The sequence below is a fragment of the Acanthaster planci genome, linkage group LG07 (genome assembly GCF_054643075.1).
Source record: "Acanthaster planci isolate LZ-2023a linkage group LG07, COTS_SCS, whole genome shotgun sequence".
NCBI lineage: Eukaryota > Metazoa > Echinodermata > Asteroidea > Valvatida > Acanthasteridae > Acanthaster > Acanthaster planci.
In genome coordinates, this window is record NC_141783.1 from 15,181,358 (window position 1) to 15,206,751 (window position 25,394).

Here is a 25,394-nt window from a genome sequence, read left to right on the forward strand (position 1 = left end):
AATAATTATGAGAAACTCAATATATTTCGAACCTGCAACTTTTAGGGTCTAAATTGATTTTTAGGTTCAAAGATTTCAGAAAGTATATAAAAACTTCTGAACTAATTTGGTATTCAATATGGCTGCGCCCATGAGAGTTGAAAACATGTCTGATCCAAACAGTGAGGATGAATCAGGTGAAACAAACCTCTTATCCCCAAATTTTAACCCTCTGAAAGCTTTGTACTCATCCGGAGTGCAACTGCCTTTCCCTGGTGCGACAATTTTCAACAACTTGTTCGAGTATGAACGGATTACAGCCGCGCGTAATCGCGGCGACTGCAGCTATGTCAGTGCCAGCAGTCATGGCAGTAGTGCCGATGGCAACAGTGGTAGGAGTTTACCGTCTTCACAAGGGAAGGAACGAACAGTACAAGAATCATATCAAACGGGCAGCATATCAAGAACGCGCAGGGTACTTTTTTGATTCCAAAAAATAGTTTTTCAACATGTTTTATAGTTTAAATAGGCCTACCAATACCATGCCTACACGAAATAGGACCATACGTATTTTTATATGTATTTTTAAAAAATTTTTTTTACGACTGGATGTGAGGATAGACAAGCCTTTTGATTACAGTGATTTTATTGCTTTTGTCTTTCCTGTGCTCATCCCTCTGTGATGTACATTGTTGGCATGAATGAAATAATAATAATATATAGGGCCTAGCCTGTTACCGAAACTGGGTCATCAGGGAGACATTCCCATAAGAACGTGCACAAAATTTTTCCAACTGTACTGTCCCACAATTCAATATTCCCTAATTTGATCTTAACCAAACTTTGCATGTTTTCATTTAAGACCCTAATCCGTCATCTCTCAAAGTTTGGACGGTAAAATTCGGCTGCCTCCTGGTAGTTCAAGTTGGAGCATTAGTCCTAATGACCAATGTCTCCCTAAGGTTGAAAAATTTACCACAAAGTGTCTCCCAAATGACCTATTTTTGATAAAAATAGTAATGACAAAGATTTAAACTTGACCATGTTGACAGACAGACATGACAGAAGCATCAGGAAATTGTTGTTGTTGCAAGCTGGGCTAGCTGGCTACAGAATAATTCGTGCTGTTGTGTCAGGTTTGAAACATGACTTTCTGGAAAAAACTCCATACTCACTGGCTACTTTCCCAGAAGTAACCTATAGACTATGTATAAAATACTTAGGCCTACTTTCAAATCAATTGAAATTGTAAGGAAGTTGAACGACTTGGCATTTTCCCTCCTAAATTGAACTTTACTGGACATGTTTTTGCTTTTTGACGGCTAATTGGTCACTGTAGGTAATAATTATAGGTGTCCATAGATGGAACTCTTCCCATTGATGCCACCGTCGTTGACTGTAGAGATGGGTCATTCTATAACATCAGGGTCCAGACTATGACATTTTTGTGTCCCTGTTACATCTGACCTGTGTAACTTGACAGGCAAATGTCATTGAAATTGATTTCAAACTATTTCTATTTGTTTGGCAGGTAATCTGCATTAATTCATCACTCTTGGAAAACAGATAATGTGTTCTGAACTTACAAAATCACATGTCAAGTGTGACAGGGACACAATAAAATTTAGACCATTAACTTATAGAATGACCCAGATAGATTAAGGATGATTTTGAGCACACTTGCAGTTATTGTACGTGATCAACTACAGGTTGGAGGCCACCATGATGACCACAGAAATGATATAAGGGAAACTTTTTGCTTTCTTCTTTCTTTTTAACTTTCTTGCCTTCCTGCTTTTTAACCCCCCAAGTTACTAAAGCCCCTTTCTTATCTCTAGCCCCCCCCCCCCCAAAAAATACTGTCACCAAATTGTTGGGGTTAAAAAGTGTCCAAAAAAGTGGCCAATGAGTATGGAATTTTTCATGACTTTCTTCATTGCTCAGTATTGACAGTGCAATTGTTTGTTCCATGCAAGTGTACTGCACCTTTATAATCAAGTAAAGGCTTATTTTTAACAGCATTTTTCCCAATTGGGCTATAAAAGCAGACTCATAGTTTTGGTAGTACAGTTCAATATTTACATCAAGTCCTTTTCATGTTGATTCCTACAGCAGAAAGAGCAAGTCCCCCTGGGAAGAGGTTTTAGAGCCACACAAGAAATGCTCATTGACACTGCCAAAAATAAACCACGTACTTTTAGGAATGTGCTCACACGAATGTCAGGTCAGTTACCTTGGGGTTGTGGAACTCGAGCATGGACAGATTCCTCAAAAGTTTGATGTAATGCACCAAAATTTGTTTTTAATTATAAAGGTAGTCCTTGAAATCTTCAGCATATTGAAAGGAAGGCTTTTGGTGGAAACAAGTGCAACAGTTCAACAAATTGTGGAAACTTCAAAATAAAAGGAATTCCTCATAAACCTTGTTAATGAAAGTAATTATTTTCTTGAAGACATTTAATCCACAGTGTTGTAGGGAATAAATCATGTTAAAGTCTGTCTACAGAGGATAATTCTGACAAAATATACATATGTATAACTTAATATTTCCCAAATTTCTTTTACCACGAGTGTCAATTACATGTTCACCATGAAAAGTTTCTGTGATTGTCATCCACAGAATATTCCTCTGGGCCTCTGTCCATGCTGTATCGTTGCATGAATGAGCGCTGTAAGGTGCGCGTGTGCACCAGGTCATTCAAGGGACTGCGCAGTATCTGCACCGGCTACTTGGTCACTTTCGACAAGTTCTTCAACATGGTACATGTACATGTAAAAGCCAAGTGGTGCACGCAGGGGCATAGCAACAGGGGGTGTGTTGGGGGGGGGGGTGCAACACCCTCCAGTAATTAATTCCTGTTGGAAACTAGAGTTCCGATCGGCAAATGAATCCAAACTTACATGTACATGTAGTACATAAATGATATACGTTGGCCATCAGCATTTCCCCTGAAGCATGAAATGTAGCATCCCACGGATCACTTTGTGAATGTTACATGACATGAGGTTGGCAAACAAGTAACAAGTTGTAAATTGATGCTGGTACCCCCCCCCGAGTTCATACTTTGTGTGAAAGCGAAAACGAACACGAATTTCTGACGTTAGATCAATTATTGGCATTACAAAATCACAAAAAATTGAACATATTTCAACTCGACCAAACTTTCGCTGCAAATCTTTTGTGACGTCAAATTCGCTTTGCTTTCACATTCACCTGAAGTATAAACTGGCCTTTACATTGTGCAAGATTCTTATTTAGGCCAGAAACTCCAAAGTGGCCCAAGTAACTTCCGTCTCATTTTCACAACAAAGGCCAGTAACTCCAAAGTGGCCCAAGTAACTTCCGCCTCATTTTCACAACGAAAGCTACCTGGCAATGCTTGGGAACCAGTCATAATTGATTGCTTGTCACAGGTCTTTTAAGGTGGTAACCTCTTATTAGAACTACATGTACATGCATGGCTATTTGTGCTGATCAGAACTTTTTTTAGATCCTCAAATGTGTGTGCCGTAAGGGTGGTGCCTATTTCAGATGAACGTGAAGGCAGAGCAAGTTTGACGTCACAAAACATTTTGGGCCAAATTTACTGGAGTTGAATGTGCTCAACTTTGGCAAACTCACAGCACACGTTTGATCTGATGTCACAACTTCTGAGTATGAAACTGGCCTTAACACCTCCGTAAAAATTAGCCTCAGGATGTGAGTTCTGAGCTCAAGGATAATCTGTACTGACCTAATGTTGGCCGCATGGCCCATTTTCTTCCACATTGCCAAGGCTCTGACAGATGTGGATGAGGTGTGGAGACGGCTTTCTACGGGCCAACGATTCTACCATGAGGAGACAGTCACTTTCTCCAAGGTATAGTTGTAGTCATAAAAGATTTATTTTAGGGTGGAACAACTTTGAACACTCTTTCAAGTAAATGTTCATTTTAGCAAACCTCATAAAATTCATTTTGACATTTGGATTGTGTGTTCTGAAAAAGAAGTAATATTTGCAGTTGATGTTTGAGATTCAATTAGATATTTTTCTTGCAGATTATGGACTGTTCCAGGACACTGGAGTCTGCAGATTCAGGACAAATGGATAAATCAGGAACAAAGGAAACAAAAGAGATAGCCCAGCTGAAAGAAGCAGGAACCAGTTCCCAAAAGAAACCTCAGACATCTGAAAACCTTTATCAGGACAAGCACACAAAAGATTCCTCGTCAGTACTTGAACGTGAAGACAGAAGACACTCTGGAAAAGATGTACCTTCAGAATCTCATCAGGACGATGGATGCCGTTCCGAGAAAAGCAAACACAGAGGTTTGCGGCAGCATAGACAGAAAGAGGAGAGGCCATCCAAGACTAGAGAGGGGAAGGAAAGGCAGAAATCGTCACACAGGAATTCACCAGGGACCAAAGAGCGAACTAAAAAATCATCCCCGGAGCCAGACAAAGGAAGAAGTGACGATGAAGACATTGAAGATTTGCAGCAACGTCTCGCTGCCCTGCAGAGAGAATTGACGTCACTGTCTGCAGATGACGAGAAGGCAGGTGACACAGGAATCTCAGAACACCTGGCGGCAGTGCACGACTTCGGTTCCTCTTCTGAAGTTAAAACAGAGGGGAGTGCTCAACTCAAAGAGGTAGATGAAGTAAGAGGAGTGATAAGAACTACAAGCAGAGATAGCAGATCACAAGACAGGATTTCCCAGCATCCTGAGCAGGTTAGAACATCAGCTGAGGGGCCAAAAGAGGTTCAAGGTCAAGAGTCAGGTCAAAGAGCCAAAGGTGACAGGAAAGACAACTTCAACTTGGCTGGTGAAACCAGAGATCAACCAAGTCACTCTACCAGCACTGACACGAGTTCAAAGGTCAAACCTATTGAAAAAAAAGACAGTGCTGGTGTTGGGGTTAAGATTAAGAAGGGTCGACTTCAGATAAAAGCTGAGGAGTTCCAAAGGCGGCACGTTAATCAGCTCTTCATCAGGGGTGACAACGTGGTGTTGGTTTCTGTTGATAGCATTTTACTGCCAAAGTAGGACACTTATCTCACGGATGGATGAAGAACATGTCGTTTGTTTTTTTTATTTCAATTTTACACAGCTACAAAGAATATGAAGCTCTTTTGATTTTAAAGTCTGTTACGGAAAAGATTCCACGGAATTGAATATTAAATTTAAGAGTTAAAATCAAAACCAAATTCTTCAACTGTTGGAAAACCATTTTATTTCCAGTTGAACAAATGTAATCATGTTACACATGATCCAAAGCCAGGAATTATTTCAGAGTCTCAGTTTTGTATGATGAACTACATGCAGTTCAGCTACTGCTTACGTTATTCCTTTATTAACTTGAAACTGAAAGCATTTTTCTATTTTAAAAATTATCAAACTCTGTCTATAAAATCTATCAAACTATCCAAACCAGTTACAGGCTAATATTTATAAGAAATGAAATTTCTGATGGAAAATCACTTAGAATGCAACCATCCTACGGGTTATACCTACAAGCAGCTTGGCTTCAACCATAATCTGCCAAAATTTCAGTCCATTACTATGCACACATCCCGTCTTTACACACAACCTTTGGCTTTTCACAACATATACAAACACAAGAATCACTCTAAAGAGCTGATTCAAGAAAATATGCAAATATTTGGCTAATAAATGCTGCTTTAACCTATGCATTTACACATGTTTATTGCAAACAAGGTGCTTAGTACTTTCAAAGTCATCTTTCATATTTTTGTATGACACAACCAAATGTTTTTGTAGAATAAAAACAGATAAATCGATATGAATGATTCTTCTTGATTACTCTTGGTAACATTTTGTCTATTTTTCATAAATGCTGCAGATAAATATATATTCAATAACGATAAAATGCACAAAAAATGACAAATCTGACTGGAATTTCTTTTCATAGATGGAGTAACATTGATTGATTTAAAGCCAACTGTAGCTTGCTAGTCCACTCATCAAATGACATGAACAGCCTGTCATTTTTTACAGTGACTGAATCCCTATCCCCAAGGCAGCACTGCCTGAATACTAAAAGAGGATGAACATTCCCAACAACATCAACGTGACAAATCCTGACACGAGGAGGTTGGGGGACAATTGAGAGATGTATCAGAGTAAAAAAGACGAGTCCATGACGAGTGACTCTGCAATTTGTGAATGTGGGTGGTGAATTCCCCAGCTGCCACAAACAAACATGAAGATTTCTGGGTATGTCCAGAATTTCAAGTGTCAAAACCAACAAAACAGGCATGTACTAGAACTGAAAACTCTTACTCTTTGTAAAATACATAAAACGCGTACTGACAAAATTTAAATGACCTCAAACAGATAGAAACTTCATTTGTACAGCAACTCATAGAATAATAGACATAAAATATAGGCTTTACTTCATGCAGACAAAAAGTGCGGAAAGCAAGCAAAGAAACCGTGCCAAAATAAATACACCACAAGCAAGATAAAGACAACATCATGGATTACGATCTCGTAATGCTACATAATTATATTTCTGTGAAGAGGAATCGGTTTAAGATAGCCAGGACTGTCAAATAGTGAGACACCAATATTTTATCTTTATTTGCAAATAAACACATTCTGCAAATAGTAGAAAATCCCAGCCCTTTTCAAACATGTTCTTTCTTTTCATGTGTAAGTGTAACCCCGATTTGGAACAGCATTCTGCTCATGGGATCGTGATAAAGTGGCAAGTAATTTGGCTAAATAAAAATTTAAAAACACAGCCTCTCACATTCTTGTAAGATTTGAGAGGGGATATTGTATTTCATATCAGCAGCAATCAGTGACAACTCAGTCAAAGGTTTGCAGTCAGAAAAACTACACCAGAAAGCAAGCATTAAAAATGAAACTAACCTGGAACTATTAACCCCTTCGCTCCAGGAGATGGCAAGAGCCACAGCTTTGTGTGAGGATTCGTGTATACCACACATACAGTCTATTCACCATGCAGCTGCTGGTTCAATGGGGCCTGCTGATGGACAAAACCCTTCATTCAGGGCATACCACAGCCCAGCAGTCACAGTCAAAAGAAATTGCCGGCATGAAGGGGTTAAGCAGCTCCTCCTTGTTATTGGTCACACCCCCCCCCCCCGTAAATCGTACAAGTAGGTCTAACATTGTCCTCGGTGCCAATTCATTCCTCACAATGGTCAACAAATTTACTACAATGTTTGGATGTACATGTACAAGAACATTTCAAACATAGACAGTTAACCCTAACTGCCCAAGGGTTGCTGGACCTAACCTTCCCTGTTCACACAAAGTTAAACACCCATATGGGACTTTGTGTACAGAGGCTGTTGGACTTTATTTTTCTGAGGTATGTCAAACCCAATGCAAAAGCCAGCTGTCTGGGCCTACCAGACCTATCCCCACAGATTGGGGAAGGTTAGAGTTAATCTATTTTGTGTTACATTAGCAGTGCATCAGTATCTCTTTTGTTGTACCCTGCTGCACACTGAAGGAAGCAACGGAACGTACAAAAGACAATTATAATAAACATGTTTCTGTGACATTATTACGATGTTGGTGACGCACTGATTTCACATGCGAATCTGCTATTTTGCCGGTCAGAGTTGCTTCTGAAATTAAAAATCAAGAAAGAAAACAGTTTTATCTAAAATTCATCACTGCCTTCATCTGGATATGACTTGTCATTCCATAGCAAGGTAAAACCTGATATCCACTTTCTCAATTGCTAAACTTATGAGTCTTGTAAAAGTTCCTGATATCTTGAGACAAGGTCATTGTATAAGAAGGGAAAACTAGGACATTTTGGCTCGACTGAAATGACTTTGAAATATCAACAAATGTTCACCAGTATTTAAAGTAACCTTCACACTGTATTCAGGTTTTCAGACAATGGTGGTTTTAAAAGGCCCGATAAAATTTTCAATTTAGAGTTTAAAACTGGCTGTTTTCCCTCATAACTATCAAGTAATAAAATGAATGCTGCGAGTCACATGACACGGTTTCCATCGTTGGATTCATAATAGTACTCAAGAAAACACAGGTCACCATCTCAAATAACTTGTGGTTCTGTCTCAGTAACTACGGGAACTTGGTGGCTGGTGACTTAACATTGCACCTCAAATCGCACCTGTTTATAATCCACATAAAAATATTACCAAGTGGAAGAGTACAAAATGGACACTGAAAGCAGTGCCCCTTAGCAGTGAGAAATGGTTAGTCTGAGAAGTGAACCCTCAGGTACACTATATCCCGTTCTAACAACATCTCGAGAAATCTTACACACTGATATCATCCCGAGCATTCCGTTTCACTTTCAAATCATCTTATTTGACTTCCAAAGTCAAAGAGGACAATGAAGGACTTCAACGTTAGCAACTTCTACCACGGTATAACAGGGGATGTACTAAGTTAGATATTAGCAATCTAATACCAACATCACTGCTATTGCACTGTCATCCTAAAAAAAAAATGATTCCATTTACATTGAATACCTTACTCTGGGGGATTCTGTACATAGCATTAATCAGTAAAAACCACACACTCACTGACACTAGGGCATTGGTCCTTCATCATACCGGATGGTCATTGGAGTCAAGCCCCACGCAGCATGTTTCGTCCATCTCCTCCAGTGCTCGGATCAGCTTGTGCGGTATGTGGTCGGCTACCATGGCTGGACTGACTATGATGTGTTGGAAGTCCTGGCACGTTGCCCACTTGATTTTGTAAGAGGGTTGGTAGCAGAGAGATCTCCTGGGATGGGATAAAAGGAGGAAACATCCAAAAGAGAAGTAAAAAGATTATCCAAGGGTAGTGGTCATGTCTACAATCATGGGGGGAGGGGTGGCATGTGTACCTCCCCCCCCTCCCCTGGAGCCCCCACTTGAAATTTGGAAACATACACAACCTTCATTCAGGCTGGAGTTCATCGGCTCCAGTGCCCCCTGAAAAAATGTACGCATCCCCGGGTGCCCCCTGAGAAATTTTACCCTAGTTACGCCACTGTCCAAGTGAAGAATTCCACAAAGATAATCAATTTTAAGGTTTCAGAATCATTTTACTAAGAAATGAAGGTAGATAAAAAGATGATCGGGAGATAGACTAAGCTACAGCCCCATTCCAAAATAAAAACACGAAGACAGTAGGCCAATGCATGGTAGGGCTACTGAGCAGTGCGACCTTTAAAAAAAGGACGTTAGCCTTTACCTGGACGGTCTACTATCCTCTGTCACCCACAGTATTCTGCCTGGTGGGTACAACTCGATCCTATTCCCTGCCACATCCAGCTGATCCCCGGCGGCCGTCCCTCCATTGCTGCCCTCCCCCGAAGCTGTCGCTCCCGTGTAGTTGGGCCGGGGCTTAGGGGCGGATTGGCTGTTGATGAGGGGCTGTCGACTCTCGGGGTCCTCGGTCAGATGATCGCCGCCGGAGTCTGAGGTGTGAGGGAGGGTTTCTGGGAAGCCGCAGAGTGTCCACCAACAGCCCCCCAGGAGGGTTTGATACTGAAGACGTGGAAGGAGACAATTTGCAGATTATTAGTTTGTAAAGACAGCATTCCGACATTCCATGTTACAATATCTCAAACATATTCATGATCGAGCACAGCATTCACACTGGTCCCTTCATCATAGTGTGGCATTCCATAAACAATCATTTTATTAAACATTTTATACTTTAAATAAAAGAAATTTCATGTAAAAATCCACAATAAAGTGCTTCATAAGGAGGACAATCTACTTCCGGACTTACCTTTGGTCTGTCAGTTCTTTTGACAATGTTGATCATACTGGTTTTGAGTTCCTCGAGGGTACCCAAGGCTAACCTGAAGAGAAAGGAAAGAAGATGTTCACTTTGTGACAACCAATGGGGACAATGCCACTGTATTTCAGGCAAAGAATTAAGCCTATGGCACAGCGAACATCAAGTTGAAATATTTTCAAAGCATTTGACGTGTTGAAATGTGCTGTCAATACCTTGGCACAAGATCTTCCCCAAGTAAAACGGATACCACAAAATCTGCTGTGTAGATTACACCCTCCGCACTGTGGTGGAAAATAAAGCAAAGAAATGGCAGATACAAATGTACACAGAATGAACGTGACACAAAAAGGGATCTCTTGTGTGATGCCTCCTTGGGTAGGGAATGACAGAATCCATATTCAATACATCACTGGAATTTCTTAGAAATTTTCTAAGAATCTTATCTATTCACCGACCAAGTTCTAAGTTCTCTAAGTTTTTCATAAATAAGGAAAGACCTGGCATAATACTTGTTAACTTTTACCTTCAAATTCACTGAAAACTTATTATGAGTTCTGTGAATTCAAAGTCGGTCAAAATGTTCAGATTTTGCCTGATCTTTCTCCAGCACAAAAAAAAAACTGTAGTGATCAAAGAGGAGTGAAAACAATTGTTTTCTTTACCTGAGAAGCCCACCGGGTGGGGCAAAAGCATAGCATTTCAGGCCAGGCCAAGTGTTGCACAGTAAAATTGCCAGGATGCTTCCAGCACCAGCTCCCAAGCTGTGGCCAGCTATCACTAGTTTGTAATCCTAGTAGAAAAAGGAGAGGACAAACAAGGATGGATTACTGTAGAATGCAGACGTGAATAATATATTACAATGATGTGTAAAAGGCATTAGTGAGAGAGTCAGCGCGGGAACCAATGAGGGCGTGCTCTCCATTTGTGTGCACCCCATTTACTAGGTCTGAATGACATCATATTTCGATACTCTACGGTGATCAAAATCAAGAGTAATATCGTTTGTTAAACACAACAAGTGGGAACAAAAGCTAAAGCTGTAAAAGAAAACTTAGGGGACGGAAGACAATTTTTTTTTTCATGTGCGAAACTATTTTGGTAACATCGAATGTGTTTTTCGAATTTCAGTGGGATGAGTCCCACCCCTTTTGTTCATCAAGCCACACCTTTCCACCTACCGGCGCTCTCTCAAATGCTTTCTCCAGTATGTGCTCTTTCTCCAGCTTGTCCCGGATGTACATGGCCGTCCGCGCGATGCCCTTGTGGGCGTATATCTCTGCCCCCTCCACATCCAATTTCATGGACTCGGCTGTGGCATCTGTCAGGGCGTCCTGTCAGGGGACAATTCAAAGTGATGAGCAAAAGCCCAGTAGAATTTCTAATGTCTTGGTGTGAGCACCACAGAGGGCAGTACCACCCGGAGAAGGGCATGTCAGAATCAGGCTTTCTGGGGCTGCATGTCCAGTTCCACCACTGGTATGCTGTGGTGAGACGCCGTAGCCTAGCTACAAACGATAATAACTAATTTGAATAGGGCTCACCGCAAACAGATCAGGGGGGCTGACTAACAATGACACAGCTCTTATGCCAGGAAAGATCAACCAAACAAAATCCTAAATTTTCTAACAAACTCAATAAGGTTTAGCCAGAGGGGAAATTCATGACATTCCTGTGCCTTTTTGTGTACTACGACATATCAGAACATCTTTGAGGATAAAAGTAACCTCAATTTAAAACGTAAGTTGGAAACAAATTTTCAAAGAATCAATTTGAGGCTTAACCCTCCTTTGGTTTTACAACACAAATGTGCACAAATGCCCACAGTCACTGGTGAGCATGTAGTTTCTATATGGAACTCAAACATGCACAGGTTCAGTGTGTACACAGCAGGTTTTCAGCACAAAATGACCCAGGGTCTTTTGTGCAGTCCTCTTCACTGCATTTGGTTTACTGCACAATGACACACATGAAACAGTGAAGCACAGTTGTTGGGCAGCACAAAAATGCAATCTGATATTCCTGTGAGGGACAGTTGGTGCAGTGCACAACACGACACGACTGTGCTTCTTTGAGGTGTTTACCAAATGACCCAAAGAGTGACTTCAGCATAGGAGGCTTAATGTTACGGTTTTTGTTTCTTTTGTTTGAACTCACCCTAAATGACAACGATCCTCTGATGGTTACCACTACAGACTGAGTTTGATGATCCAAGGCAACGAAAAATGGAATCTCATATATCTGAGGAAAGGCATGACAAGTCAGTTGAAAGGTACCAGGATATATTCAGTATTAACCCTAACAGTCCTCAATCCTTCACCTGTTGGAGGACTGAGGAGTGTTAGGGTTGAAATCTTCAAATAAATGACACAAAATAAAAGCTGGATTTTATTATTTCATAAATACAGGTTAATAGGTAAGCCATTTTCATAGCAACCAATCAGTCTGCATGATTTTGAAGTAAACTGACATTGGAATTGAACTTTCCAAATCTTCAGAAATCATTTTGCCTTCAATTATGTGCAGAGATAATGATAGAGACACAAAGAGACATCCCGTGATATAAGAACTGACTATTATTATTATTACGGACAATCTTTCTGCTAAAACCGGGGTATCATCAAGCCCCATTTAACTTGAATGTAACATGTCCTCAATAAAAACCATTACAGGTAGACATTGAAAGATCTGTGTTGATTGAGATTAATACTTTTTTCCCTAATTTACATTGGATCAAACATCAATGAATTCCAATAGTTCAAAATATAAAATTCTGTGCATATCTTTTCAACATAAAAGACACCTACAGTATCTTTGGAGACACTGTGGTACCCTTTATGCAAAGAAGAATCAACAGGTATTTCTTTGTCACTTACTCTGTTATGAAAGCTAATATAAACAATGTCCTCTTTATCCAGCCGTGTGACGTGCTTGATGGCAGCTGTGTTGCAGTTACAGCAATTGTCACTCTCTGTGCCGTGATCTCCACGGAAACATTCACAGCACCTGGAGAAGTGACAGTTTGCCGAAGTTCAGTAAGAAACAATGGCAAGTGAAGAGCAACACAATGGTCCAAACACCTCTCACAGCAGTGAGGTAAAATTCTAGTCAAAGTCCTGAGCAAAAAACTCAAGGTTTCACCTGTCAGTCCAGAGCGACAGTGGTAAAAACTCAAGGTTTCACCTGTCAGTCCTGAGTGACAATGGCAAAAACTCAAGGTTTCAGCTGTCAGTCCTGAGTGACAATGGCAAAAACTCAAGGTTTCACCTGTCAGTCCTGAGTGACAATGGCAAAAACTCAAGGTTTCAGCTGTCAGTCCTGAGTGACAATGGCAAAAACTCAAGGTTTCAGATGTCAGTCCTGAGCGACTGTTGTGAATCGCCCACCCATACTGGCAAGAAAAAAGTTGTATTTGCCACTGCCTTAACCCTAACCCCCTAGGCTCCTGCACTAGGAAGCATACTGAACCTCACAAAATCCGACAGGTTCATGTACTTGTCTATGTACTTGTACATGCAGGTTACTGCACCAAACCTGATAAACTCCAACAGAATGAGCCCGTTGGAGTTTGAGTGATACGGTATGGATGGGTCTGTGCAGTATAGGATGACTTGCACTGAATAGTACCAAACCTGACAAAATCAAGCACAGTCCAACAATTGGTACAGCAAGCCAGACACTGCACACAGTGACCTGTGTGTGTCTCAACTCACACAGAATCCAGCACCATCTCCCTGGGCCTTTCATCCCAAGTCTCACAAAATTCAACAAGAAGTTCCTCGGGTACAGTACCAAACCTGCCAAAACCTCACAAAACCTGCTGTTGGAGTATGGCAGGTTTTGGGTAGTTAAAAAAAAGTAAGTGGCTACAAAATTGTGCATATGGCTAAACTTTGTCTGATGTGTACAATTAGCCAACTGGAAAGCATACCAGTACAATTAGCCAACTGGAAAGCAGAATTTCCTTTAAACATACATGTATAGCCAAGTACATAAATGAAAAAAAATAGGCTTAAATGCAGATATTGCTCCCACCCCCAAGTTCAGCCTCAAGACTTCATCAGGCTATGACTGAATAGGGCATAGCTGTCAAGGACTGCTGCTTTTCTCTATGGTGCACCTACATGTATGGCAAAAACCTTAGCCACAGCCATATGATACAGCATTTGGACATGACCTGACCCTGGACTCCAGCATACTCCTCTGAGGTCTTTGCAATCTATATAGTCTTATATCGGAACTTCAAATCCAGGCAGAAATTCTGGACCGTTGTGACATTACAATTGTACGCTGCCTCTAGGTTCAGGTTAGGGCTTGCTAAAGACAGGTGTCGTTTGCATTTTGTGAAGAAGTACAAGCTTACAAGACAGGGTTGAAAGTAAAAGAGGTCACAAAGCACACACGCACAAACATGAGGGTCAGTTGCCTGCAGTGCTGCAGTCGAGTCTGTCACAAGTCCATATCACAAAATTATCCAATTTTCAAGCTGAATGACAAGCTACCCTGTACTCAAATGAACTGGGGAAAAGCACTCCTTTGTCACTGCTCATCCTGTATGACTAGGGTTGTGAACAGACCTGTGATGGACTGGAATGCAACACTGGTTTACCTGTCAAGTTTGTAAGTCTTCCAAGAATTTTTGATGGGCTCTGGACGCACTCATGAATGCTATATGCTCATGCCAGCACTGGCAATCCCCATGTACATGTACCGTACGTTTCACTGTTGAAAGTACGTGAGAATAGCATACACACAGCACTACTGAATACACCACAGCCTTCATGGTCTTTGCAAACATTAAAAAGGACAAATCTAAAGCCATGGAACCCTGCACCAACACAAAAAGCATCTTTAGCCATCTACATAAACAAAGTGACCAACAAACGAAGCACTGGTTGCAATGACATTATGAAATCTACGGGCACTCCATTTATTCTTCTACAAGTAAAATAAGAATGACCACCACCACAAAACTTTGCTAAACGACTATCAAACTACTCAAGGTGAGATGTTTTGGTTATGTTGCTAACACAGACATACAAACATGTTGGCATACTTACATTGTTTGACCATTCCTTTGTGACAAAAAGATATGGAAACGCAAGAGCACAAATCTGTGAGCATTGATTATCGAAGAGCAAGCACATCAGCAATGAAAATGATTTACAGGCCAAAAAAAAGGGCAACCAGAAAAAAACATGATTTTGCTCATCGAAACAAATGTAACCATGCAAAATATGATAGTCTGCTTCAAAATGTTCAACAAAAACATGATGAATGCCATCAGGCTTGGCCTTCTACACGCAAAGAAAAGCAAATGCAGCATTCTCGTTTAACGCACTTTCAACATGAATGACTAGCAATGTGATCATCTCTTGCTGACCAAATACACAACGTAAATAAAATGCTGCCACACTCTTCTACAACAACACAAAGGGTTGGACTTCATCTTCCTCTGGGAAATTTAAAGCAGCACCAAATTTGGATGAAGTTAAATGGTCTTCTCTCAGAATAACATCAAATGAAAACTCGGACATGTTCTGGCGGCATGTGCTATAAATGAATTTGCAAAGCATAGGGCTGTAAACTAAGGCCAGGTTTTTCTGATTGGGAATGCTGCAGCCGTGATATTTCTATGAGAGGGAAAAGCCAAGGCATTCTTGCTATGAACATATAATTTGGCATGGTAAAATTTACACATTTAAAAACTGAACCCCCACTTCAATCTGAAAGCATTCTTGATAAGCATACCATCTTGCCAAGTCAGAAAACAGAGTATAATTTCTTGATCTTGATGTCCAGGGAAAAAATTACACAGCACCTTTGATGGGTTGGGAAAAACAGACATGAAGGCCTAGACAATTTTAACCCTTGGTCTGCTTCAAGTTCCGTAACATCTGAGTATTTGCATGTACATGTCAGTTGAATGGCCAGCTGAGGGGCTACATGGACCCACCTGTAGTGACCACAGAGTTTACAGGTGCCACAGCACAGGTTGCTGTAGAGGAACATCTTCCAGCCGTAGGCACTACTGGCAAAGCGGAGGTAGTGCAGGGCCAAGGGGACCTCCTCCAGGGCTGGTCTGGAGGGGGCTGGGAGGCAGGGTCCGCTGGGGCGGGTCAGCCGTGGCTGCTCCCCCTCCCGCATCAGCCGCTCCTGCTCCAGCTGCATCAGGATGAGGCCAGCCACGATATCCGAAGGCACGATGTCCAGACCCTAGGGAGAGAACCAAGATGAGTGCCTGATTGCATCCCTCTACCACAGACATCTGAATAAAACCTGGACACAAATACGACGCCCACTTTTACTGCGTACTGAATGATGTGACGTACCCCTATGAAGATTAAGGTATATGCATCCATGCATGTCCAGCAAACGCACTGAAACTTCCAGGATTGAATGCACTCAAAACAGGCTCAGCCTTTGCTCCTACGCAATGCATAGGACATATCCAGTCTGGGTTTATTTCTATGTCAACGCCTACAACAGACTTTGTGCTTATGATTAAAATTTCGTGCTTACACTGCTACCACAAAATACAACTAGACAGGAAAAGAGCCTGAGGATTGGAGAATGCCCTAGACCTGCACAGTGAAGGTAGTCAGAGACTTACATGGAAAAATTTGGAGAGGATGGCTGCTACCTCTGCATAGGCCACCTGTGAGTTGGCATCCTTTCCTGCACAGCAACACAGCATTTTGCATCTGAAAGACACAAACTCCAGTTTAAGCGAGGGGAACTGCGCCAAGCTACTGTTGGTGATATTGGACATTTGAATTCCATTGAACAGTCCATTAAGGGAGAGCTTTGGCAGTCAACACCTGACAGCTGGAAATTTAGATTGCAGCACATTGTGACAGCTCTGAGAGTGAAAGAATGGAAGGTTATGATAACTGTATCGCGTACATGTACGTACTGCACTGTCGAGTCATGATGTGATATGCAAGTGGCTTGCTTCGTCCTTAGGGGCACATGATCAATTATCGAATTTGCAGCCTGTGAGGATAACAATCGAGAACGAATTTGCTTGGATCGACCATGGAGGTAGAACTAAACCAGGGTAAATCAAAGCCATTGAATTAGTGCAAGGTATCATAATGTACATAGGCAATACATGTGTACGTGTAAGTCAGCAAAATGACAACCTACAGCACAAGTCGACATTTGCATGAGTCGTCATAATTTCTTGAGTCCCGAGGGTGGCGACTTAGGCCGGAGTTTACTGCACCTTGATGCACTGGGCAATCAACAGCAGCCACACAAACTGGCCACGTTGAGACAATGGGAGTGAGTGTCGAAAGTTACCTCTGTTCCCACTGGAGCTGGATGTTAGGATCCACAGTATGTTCTCCCTCATGATCTCTCCTCTCCTCCTCCTCGTCATGGTGCCAGGGATTGAGGAGGACCAGCACGGCGATGATGACAGCGATGAAGACGAGCCAGCTCGTGATGACGGCTGCCTGCACCAGATGCACCACGCCCCGGTCACAGCTGCGTGACTTGTCAAACTCCCACTCCCGGAATGTCCAGATGGCACCCACAATGCTGAAGACAATCTCCACCAGGAATACAAAGACTCGCAAGTACAGGAACTGTTGGAGGTGGGGAGAAGGAATGTGTCAGATTGCAGACTTTTCCTTAAAGTCTTCTCTTGAGGTGCAGAAGCTCGCAGGCTGTTTTCCACCCACCTCACAGTGTTCAAACCCTAGGGCGCTGGACATAATCTTAAGTAAAGATCTGCTTAGTAGATAAAGTAGGGGAGCCAAGTGTTAGATTGCATATTGTTTCCTCAATTTACACCAGGAAAGAAAGTGCCTTGTATGCTTTTTTTTTAGTTTATCACCGTTGTTTATTATCGAGGACAATGAAAAGAATCTTAGGATAATGAGGACTAACGATGACCTTTTCAAAAGAAACAATATATTTTCAAATTGCAAATGAGTAGTGGGGTATAGTACTTCATTCACAGGATACAAAACACAACAAAGCTAACATGGATGTTTGAAAGACCGACAAAACACTTTTGAGGTTTGACATAAAGGAGCATCAGTGTTGCTTTGTTGAAGGAACCAACATACATTGTATGTGAAATGTATGACATAGAGTAGTTTTCAACTGGAACCAGGGTAAGGGTGGGAATTTATGTTTAATTTGAGAAACGTTTACAAAATCTTCCCATACCGTTTAAATGTTTAGCAAACACTTTATAGAGGCCGTCGCCGCCTACCTCGGTGTTTTCACATATGCATAATTATATACATGTAGTTCAACGATGCACATGGTCCAATCTATGTAAAAATGTAGGTTGATGTTGGGGCATTTAAAACAAACAATATTTACTGTTTAAGAATTCACTTTTTTTTTCTCCAAAAAGTAAATGGGTGCCGAAAGGGGAAAAAAACCCACTTTGTAACAGGAATCATTTATAATAAAAATGAATGCCTGATTGCATCAATCAAAATGTCAAATTTCTAAAAGGGGCAGTTCTGTTTAAATGCTTGGGAAAATATGTGAATGGATTTGGAACTTTTTTCATTTAAACATGTAAACACGTCCTACCCTTAAACCAGGGATACCACATGCACCATGTGGGATTTCTTATAACTCCACACATATACGGAACAACCCCACCAATATTTTCATGTTTTTCCAAGCTACATTATGCGTTAGTTCAGCATTCAAACTGCGCATGCCCAAAATGAAGCACATCTGAGAAATTCAGGAACGGGCAATATGCCCGAGCAAGGTCGGCCCTCTCAATGCGGCCATACGCAAACTGGCGTGCATGCTTTGTTCTCTAATGGCCTTGCCTTGTTGAAATACCAGACTGCCTCATCAGGGTTCTTACCAGTGGTAAATGGCGCCTCGGTGTGGAATTCAATATCGATCCCTGAGCACTCACATACACGATTATGAACTCCACTAGTATGGTGATTATCAGGATGGTGATCAGGCCAATCAGGTAAGTCTGCAGGAGGTCCATCCCCAGACAGTCCAGCAAGGACACACGGGACGAGTACACGACAAAGACCGCTATCAGCCTGTGGGGGAAGAAACAAGAATGAATGGTCAGAGAACCGTTACTCTGAGAGTAAGAACAACTCCCTCGCTTGCTTTGGATGGAACATTTTCTCCGGAAGGTTTGCCAATTGTGCTTTGATGCATTCAGGATGGCAGACCCCTACTGCTTTCCATGGTGCTTTATTACTATTATTTATTTCTGGTAATGACACCAAGGATTCCTAAAAAGCACCCTCGACACCGTAGCTCTGAAGCCTGAAGAAAGCTGTACAGAGGAGACAAATAGAAGCAGTTACAGTTTTAGAGGTGGGAGGAAAACTCAAGGAGAATACATGCATTCTGGGTAAAACCCATGGAATCAGGTAGGGACTGAAAACACAATCCACATGTGGACTAGGGATTCGAACCCGGACCACAGAGGTGGAAGGCCACTGAGGAAAGAGCAACTATGCCCACCTGACTCCCTCCTCCCTTCCAAAAAAAACTTAATCTTGAAAGAGCTGGGATATTTTGGCCCATCTCACAGCCAGGGAGATTCTGCCCTCCTATGAACTTGGCTTTCCCGCAATCAATTTTTGGAAACTTTGCATACATGTAAAGACACTCCTTATCACTACAAATGTGAAGTTTGAGCTCGAACAAATGTATGGATTTGTTGATATTGTCATTTGAGGTTCAAGGCTACATACGTACCAGCCCTCATGCATTGAGCACCGCAGTGGAAAAAGTATACACACTTGGCTGATCTATCTCAGAAAAACGGGCACTGCACAAGAACAGCATGTTTGATTTTCACAAAGTTGGTCGTAAAATGACTGCAACGAGTCACTCTTAAAACTCCTAAAGGCTTAACTCCAGAAAAAAAAGTATTGTGGTGATATTGGAAAAAATCTCAAGGGGGGCCAGATTCTAACCCCCAAAAGCTCTTTTAGGGTTTATCAAAATTCTGCTCAAATACCAAGAATGATACATTACTGTAAAAATAGGTTACTACACAGGGCTTGACTCTTGAAAAAGTGACCCACACAAAAATGCCTCCCGTGTAAAGGCTACAGAGAGTATCTCACCATATAATTCTGAAGCCAAATGACCAGATGCCCGGGAAGACAAAGTCATCGCTTCCAATGCGCCAGCGTCGTTTGAATAACACCAGGGCTGGCATGGTTAACAGTAGAGCTAATGCAGGGAAAGTGACATCAGTCTAGACTGAGAGAGAGAAAAAAGAGGCCTGGTTTGTTAACTTGTGTAGTCAACTCAAGCAAAAACTGGACACTTGATGTGAACTGTGTATTACTTCTTTCTGGTGCAAAAAGTCACACGTTAATGGATTAGAGTTCATGTACATCAACATGTGCATACAGGTATGGTGCTTTACAAATGCACCAATGCTTGTGATTCAGTGCTTGCTGCCCAAGACAAAAAAAGAAAAATTTTCACCAGGAAGATTAGGGAAACCCATCGATAATTCAAGTCATGCTCCATCCTCCTTAATATATCAACATGTGAACATGGGAGTCCATGACTTGCTCAAGAGCAACAAATAATGTATTTGAGTTGCACCAATGCACTGTACATATCATCAAAAATGTATGGCTACTGGGAATGTTCAACGACATGCCGAATATGCAGCGCATACACTTCCTGCATTCAGACGAAAAGGTACAGAAAAATCAAGACTGACCTGCCTTTAACCTGCCGCCTGGGTGTGAATCATATGCAATGTGTACACAGCACATATCAGGCCATTGAAGGCCATAGGTTGTTCATTCATAATCACAGCAATTATTGATGGCTGATTAGATATTCACACGTATACAAAATAGTTATGTCAGCCTATCCAGTACGGTATTCATTGACCAGATGCTTGGAACAGGCACAAAAATGGTGACAGATCACCGGGTTTGGCTTCCAGCACGTACTGCCTGTGATGAAGTGCATGTAATTCATGTACACATACATACAGTTAGCCAAGATTCACTTCACTACAGTCATCAGTATGAACAAGTACCACTGTGTCTTCTAAAATGCAAGATGAAATTTCAATTTGGACTGTGTCAATGTTTAGATTTGAGAGCTCACAAGTTATATCCATGGACCCATGCTGATGTGAACCAACTTGTAACTGCAGGTATTGAGTCCACAATTTTTGTTTTCCAAGGTACATACATACAACATGTACTAGGCACCATAGCTGAAGGGACTACCCATGTGCCTTTATGGGGACAACATTTTGCTATTCACAACTCAATACCGAGTGTCCTATAACAAGAGAAATTGTCCCTCTATGCTGGATCGGCCAGAGCAGCATGTAAGACTGGTGTCACATCAGCAAATGTGATGAAGTACTGGCAATCCATGACGAACACACTGGAGCATTGCTGACAAACATTTCTGTTGAGTAGGTCAATATTTCATGTAACAGATAATGAGTTTAACAAGACTCCTACAAGGCAAGATCCATTTGATCACACAAGTACAGTGTATCTGCAAAGGACCTCAGCTGGTCAGAACAGGAATCCCAAACTTACATACTACAGAAAATGACCGTTTGCATTGCAAGAATCCTAGTAGTACAGTAAACCTACGTAAGTAATGTAGAAATTCTCATATACTGGTTCATATGCTGAAAGGCTACACGTGCAGGCTCCATACATGTTAGTTCATTTTACTCACGTCTATACAGTAAATGTGACGGAAAACGTGGTTCAAAGATCAAGGAGGAATTCACCCATCTGAATTTCCGCTGATGAGTTGAACACTGATCCAGCTACAAGTCCTGGTTAAAAGTCAAGCCATTGTGTCAGTGTGCATGGATGACACATAACCCATGCAGCAAACACCCTGCGCGTGATTGTACATGTACACACTCATACATACATGCACAATACTTAATGAAAATCCTAGATGTCAACACTACACAGTTGAAGATATATTATGCAATGTGAACGCATCGGGGTATGTATACTGTATGCATCAACAAATTGAAGGGTACCCTCATCAAATGTCACCTCTTTCAGAGATCACTTGCAAAGAGTTAAGCACTGTTAACAATACTCCAGCTGGCTGTACAATGAATTTTTGTCAAGGTATATCTAATTACAGACATGACAAATGAACATCAGTTTGATGAGGAGTCACTAAAGGCTTCCATAAAGTTTAATAACATTGCAAATAAATAATGGTTGTCTATGCAAGTAAATGGCCACCTTAATGACCGAGGCATCGGTACCATTTAATAAAAAAGCTGCTTCAACATTTTAGTTTGCATTAATAAGCTCAGCAGCACGACTGATGACTCGGGTGCAGTGTCCATGTAATTATACACGTACACTGTTTAATGTGATTGCATGTACATCACAAAGCTTGTCATTCCTGAATACATGAATTTCCAAGGCAATCAACTGTTGCAGGCAGCAGGCTGCCAACAATGTCCAATGATGGGGTGCAAAAGCAGGGCTGTGAGCAGCCACTTCAAACTAAAGCTAAAAACAGGTAGCAAAAAGCTGATATGTACAAAACTTCCCATACAGTACTTTTGTACAGACCGGGTGTACCAAAAAGCTGAACTTCAAAGTCAGCAGCATCTAAAACAAAACAAGCTGAAATAAGCTACATGTATAAAAGCTGAATTCTCACATCCCGGAAAAGGCCAGGAGAGAGAGACTAGCCGTTGGCAGCAAAATTAAACCCTTCTGGGTGGTGTACACTCACATTACATGCATATGTAATTTACAATGTACATGTACATACATGTGTATACTGTATTCTGTACCACATCTGCACTAGCAGGTACACATGAGCAGTGTGTCATCCTCGAGGGACACTGCTTATCAGTGGAAGATGGGGGACATGTCCCCCTCACTTTTTTAAAGTGGGGGGATCATATTGCTTGTCCTCCCCCCTCCACTCTTCTTCCGGACCCTAAATAAGCTGTAGGGGAGTAGGCCTATAATTGATTCGTATTTCAAATTAGTTGTATTTGTCAAATGTTTCCCTGTTGTGGATGGAAGAAGTGGGAATGACCACGGAGGAAAGATACAAATTGTGTCCTTCCATGGAACATTTGACTGACAGAAAGGTTCCAGAGTAAGGTATAATTTTCAAAGCTAAAGATTTAGAAAAAAAAAATCTTGCAAAAGCATTTGCTGAAAAGAAATAGTTAAAGAGGTCAGAAAGATCAACAACCTGAAATTTTTGTAATTCCCACTAGCAAATAGTGATCAAGGTTATGTCCCCCTGGCACTTTTGAAAAGTGATTGTGTATTAACCCTGACCCCCTTTACACTTCCCCTATGTATAAAAATCCCCTGAGCAGCTGTGATACAAAATGCTCAATATTCAATGGCAACTGAAGCTTGAAAACTTCTCAATTGCTCTCGTTGGCTTCTGCCAAAGTAGGAATGATTGGGAAATAAGGTCAATGATTACTGGTAATATGGTGCTTGCTAAGTTAAATAATTACTGGGTGAAAGGAGAGTCACAGAGACTTTGGAAAGGTTGCTGATTTTCAAAATCCTGAAAGCTAAACATATGTAAAATAGATTCCCTGCCAATGCTTAATGTATAAGCAGTAATGCAATTTGGGAGACAGATCTGTCCCTTCCCCAAAAGAAAAAGAAATTTAAAAGAGGCTGACAGACATCTCATGTCAATTTCCTAAAAATGAAAATATAGAGATTGTTGGATAATGCAATTAAAATGAAGATGCAAATTCCTTCTCCAGCTCCACAATAAGCCATTTGCAAGTTGAATTTGAATAAAATCTGGTACACCGAGTTCTTAAAATCACGTGAACATGACGACCTGAATTCTCCTGACTAAAAACACTGTTGCTATACCTCATGATTCGGGGCATGCTTTTGCTTAGTTACATAAGAGATGCCTTTACCAATACACTGTTCTCGATGGATAAGACATGTAAGAAGGGCACAAGGATCCATTCCATTCCAGAGATGATGGTCGCTATGCGAAAGCTTGCCCCAAATCACGAGGTATAGCAACAGTGCCTTTAGTCTGAAGAATTCAAATTGTTACATTTACACATGTATGTGCAACCAGATAATGCAGTGCACCAGATTTTATTCAAATTTAACTCGAAAATGGCTTATTTTGGTATTACATCTTGATTACTATACATGATTTTACAAGTCTTGGAACACGTACACGTATAATAATTAATATGGATATCCATTCTGAGCAGGAACAAAAGGGTGTGTTTTGAAATGAAATTGACAGTTGTTTGGTGTGCACTCACTACATAGGCGCGCAAGTTTATATAAGCACGTTTGACACGGAGCACACCGAGTACTCACAATGAATTTAGTCGAATTTCGCATGCACACTGAATACGTGCAAGAATCTGGTTGGAAAACTTAGTCCCATCTGTCTTTCTTTCGCCGGTGAGGGTGCACTTCTGGTCAGGGCGGATTGTTGAGTAATACCTCGTTTAAGACATCTTACAGTGGATACATGTAGTTTGTGTGTAATGGCAATTAAAATAAATGACCAAAAAATGGAATTCATGCTGTAAAAAGCAGTCTGTTTTGCTCAATATTTTAAAACTAAGATGCAAGCCCCTAATACACCTTTATATGGGTGTAGGACAGCATGCACAGATCGAAATGTTTTGCACACCAGGATTAGTACACGCAAGTGATGACCGTAGGCTACTTTGAGTTCTCGAAGTAGAGTTCCATATAGGCCTACATGGACATTACTTGACACCCTGTGCACAAACCCAATGAGACTAGGCCTAGTTTTAATGTGTTTTCAAAAGGTCTGAATTTTGCCAGAAAATAGCTTGCAGTTGTACATTCCCATCAGTCTAATTTTAAAGACTCACATGCGTGGGCTACCTCCATTATGAATAAAATTCAAATTTGTTCAGAAACATGAAAAACACATGTATTTCAATACAAAAAATAGAGAGAGATGCAAAACGCATTCAACAAAAAAGGTGGGTACGGTACACACATTCAAGTAAAATGTCTCATTTTTTACCTTTCAGATTAGAGGAAAATGTGTTTCTTTGAATCGTCTACTATTTCAATAGAAGCTGTCCTTATTCCAAAGGAGTATCGGTGAGTTTGACTTGCTCCGCGGTTTTACGGTTGCAGTTTTCCTCCACTCCAGCTAAGGTAGTACTAGCACTGCACTGCACAGGTACGTGCACATACTGTACATAAGTGTACATGTACACACAGAAAACAGAGCGAACTCGGACCGAAATAGCGCCCTCTGTTGACTCTCAGAGAGAGAGGTAGGCCTCCTGTTTTTTTTCCCTGGAAATTCAAGATTATGACCAAAAGTTCACTTTCAATTTTATCGCGGTTAGCCATGCGATATTTTTTATTCGCCTTTATACCACCCCCCCATAGTAGTAAAACTACGTGCTCAGCTCTGAATGAAGCCGGCTGCCTCTATCCTATGATTCAAAATAGGCCAACAGGATTGGCACTGTTGATGATTTTTGTGAAAGAAATACTCCGAATTGGAAACTACCTGTCCCCAATTAGTAATTTATAGAAATATCTCCATGATCCTTCCTAATTGTTATGGTTCACTATTTACGACACACATTTCTGCCTCTCTCTAGCCTCTTCTAAGGCGACGCAACTACACGACGCGATGGCAAGACGGC

At 41.2% G+C, this 25,394-nt stretch overlaps 2 protein-coding genes across 9 annotated transcripts; one reads left to right on the top strand and one right to left on the bottom strand.

Annotated features, from left to right (window-relative positions):
* Positions 1–114: 114 nt before the first annotated feature.
* LOC110980375 (uncharacterized) lies at positions 115–5,763 on the top strand. 2 transcript variants are annotated; one of them, XM_022236997.2, is made up of 5 exons: positions 115–454; positions 2,092–2,203; positions 2,600–2,739; positions 3,756–3,839; positions 4,019–5,763. In XM_022236997.2, the coding sequence occupies exons 1-5, from the start codon at positions 119–121 to the stop codon at positions 5,006–5,008; spliced, it is 1,662 nt and encodes a 553-aa protein (XP_022092689.2). In that variant the 5' UTR covers positions 115–118; the 3' UTR covers positions 5,009–5,763. The 2 variants fall into 2 exon arrangements, with proteins under 2 accessions (XP_022092689.2, XP_022092690.2); XM_022236998.2 differs by having other exon boundaries at positions 2,095–2,203.
* Positions 5,170–24,935, bottom strand: LOC110980369 (diacylglycerol lipase-beta-like). 7 transcript variants are annotated; one of them, XM_022236986.2, is made up of 16 exons: positions 24,755–24,935; positions 19,822–19,960; positions 18,582–18,774; positions 17,039–17,325; positions 16,347–16,437; positions 15,690–15,949; positions 14,794–14,808; positions 12,610–12,739; positions 11,891–11,974; positions 10,915–11,067; positions 10,399–10,526; positions 9,949–10,017; positions 9,725–9,797; positions 9,182–9,477; positions 8,554–8,728; positions 5,170–7,587 (listed from the first exon to the last, which is right to left on the bottom strand). In XM_022236986.2, exons 2-16 carry the CDS (start codon positions 19,914–19,916, stop codon positions 7,576–7,578), a joined length of 2,061 nt encoding a protein of 686 aa, XP_022092678.2. In that variant the 5' UTR covers positions 19,917–19,960; positions 24,755–24,935; the 3' UTR covers positions 5,170–7,575. The 7 variants fall into 7 exon arrangements, with proteins under 7 accessions (XP_022092678.2, XP_022092681.2, XP_086995218.1 ...); XM_022236989.2 differs by having other exon boundaries at positions 8,524–8,728; XM_087139092.1 differs by lacking the exon at positions 24,755–24,935 and adding an exon at positions 21,428–21,822.
* Positions 24,936–25,394: the final 459 nt, after the last annotated feature.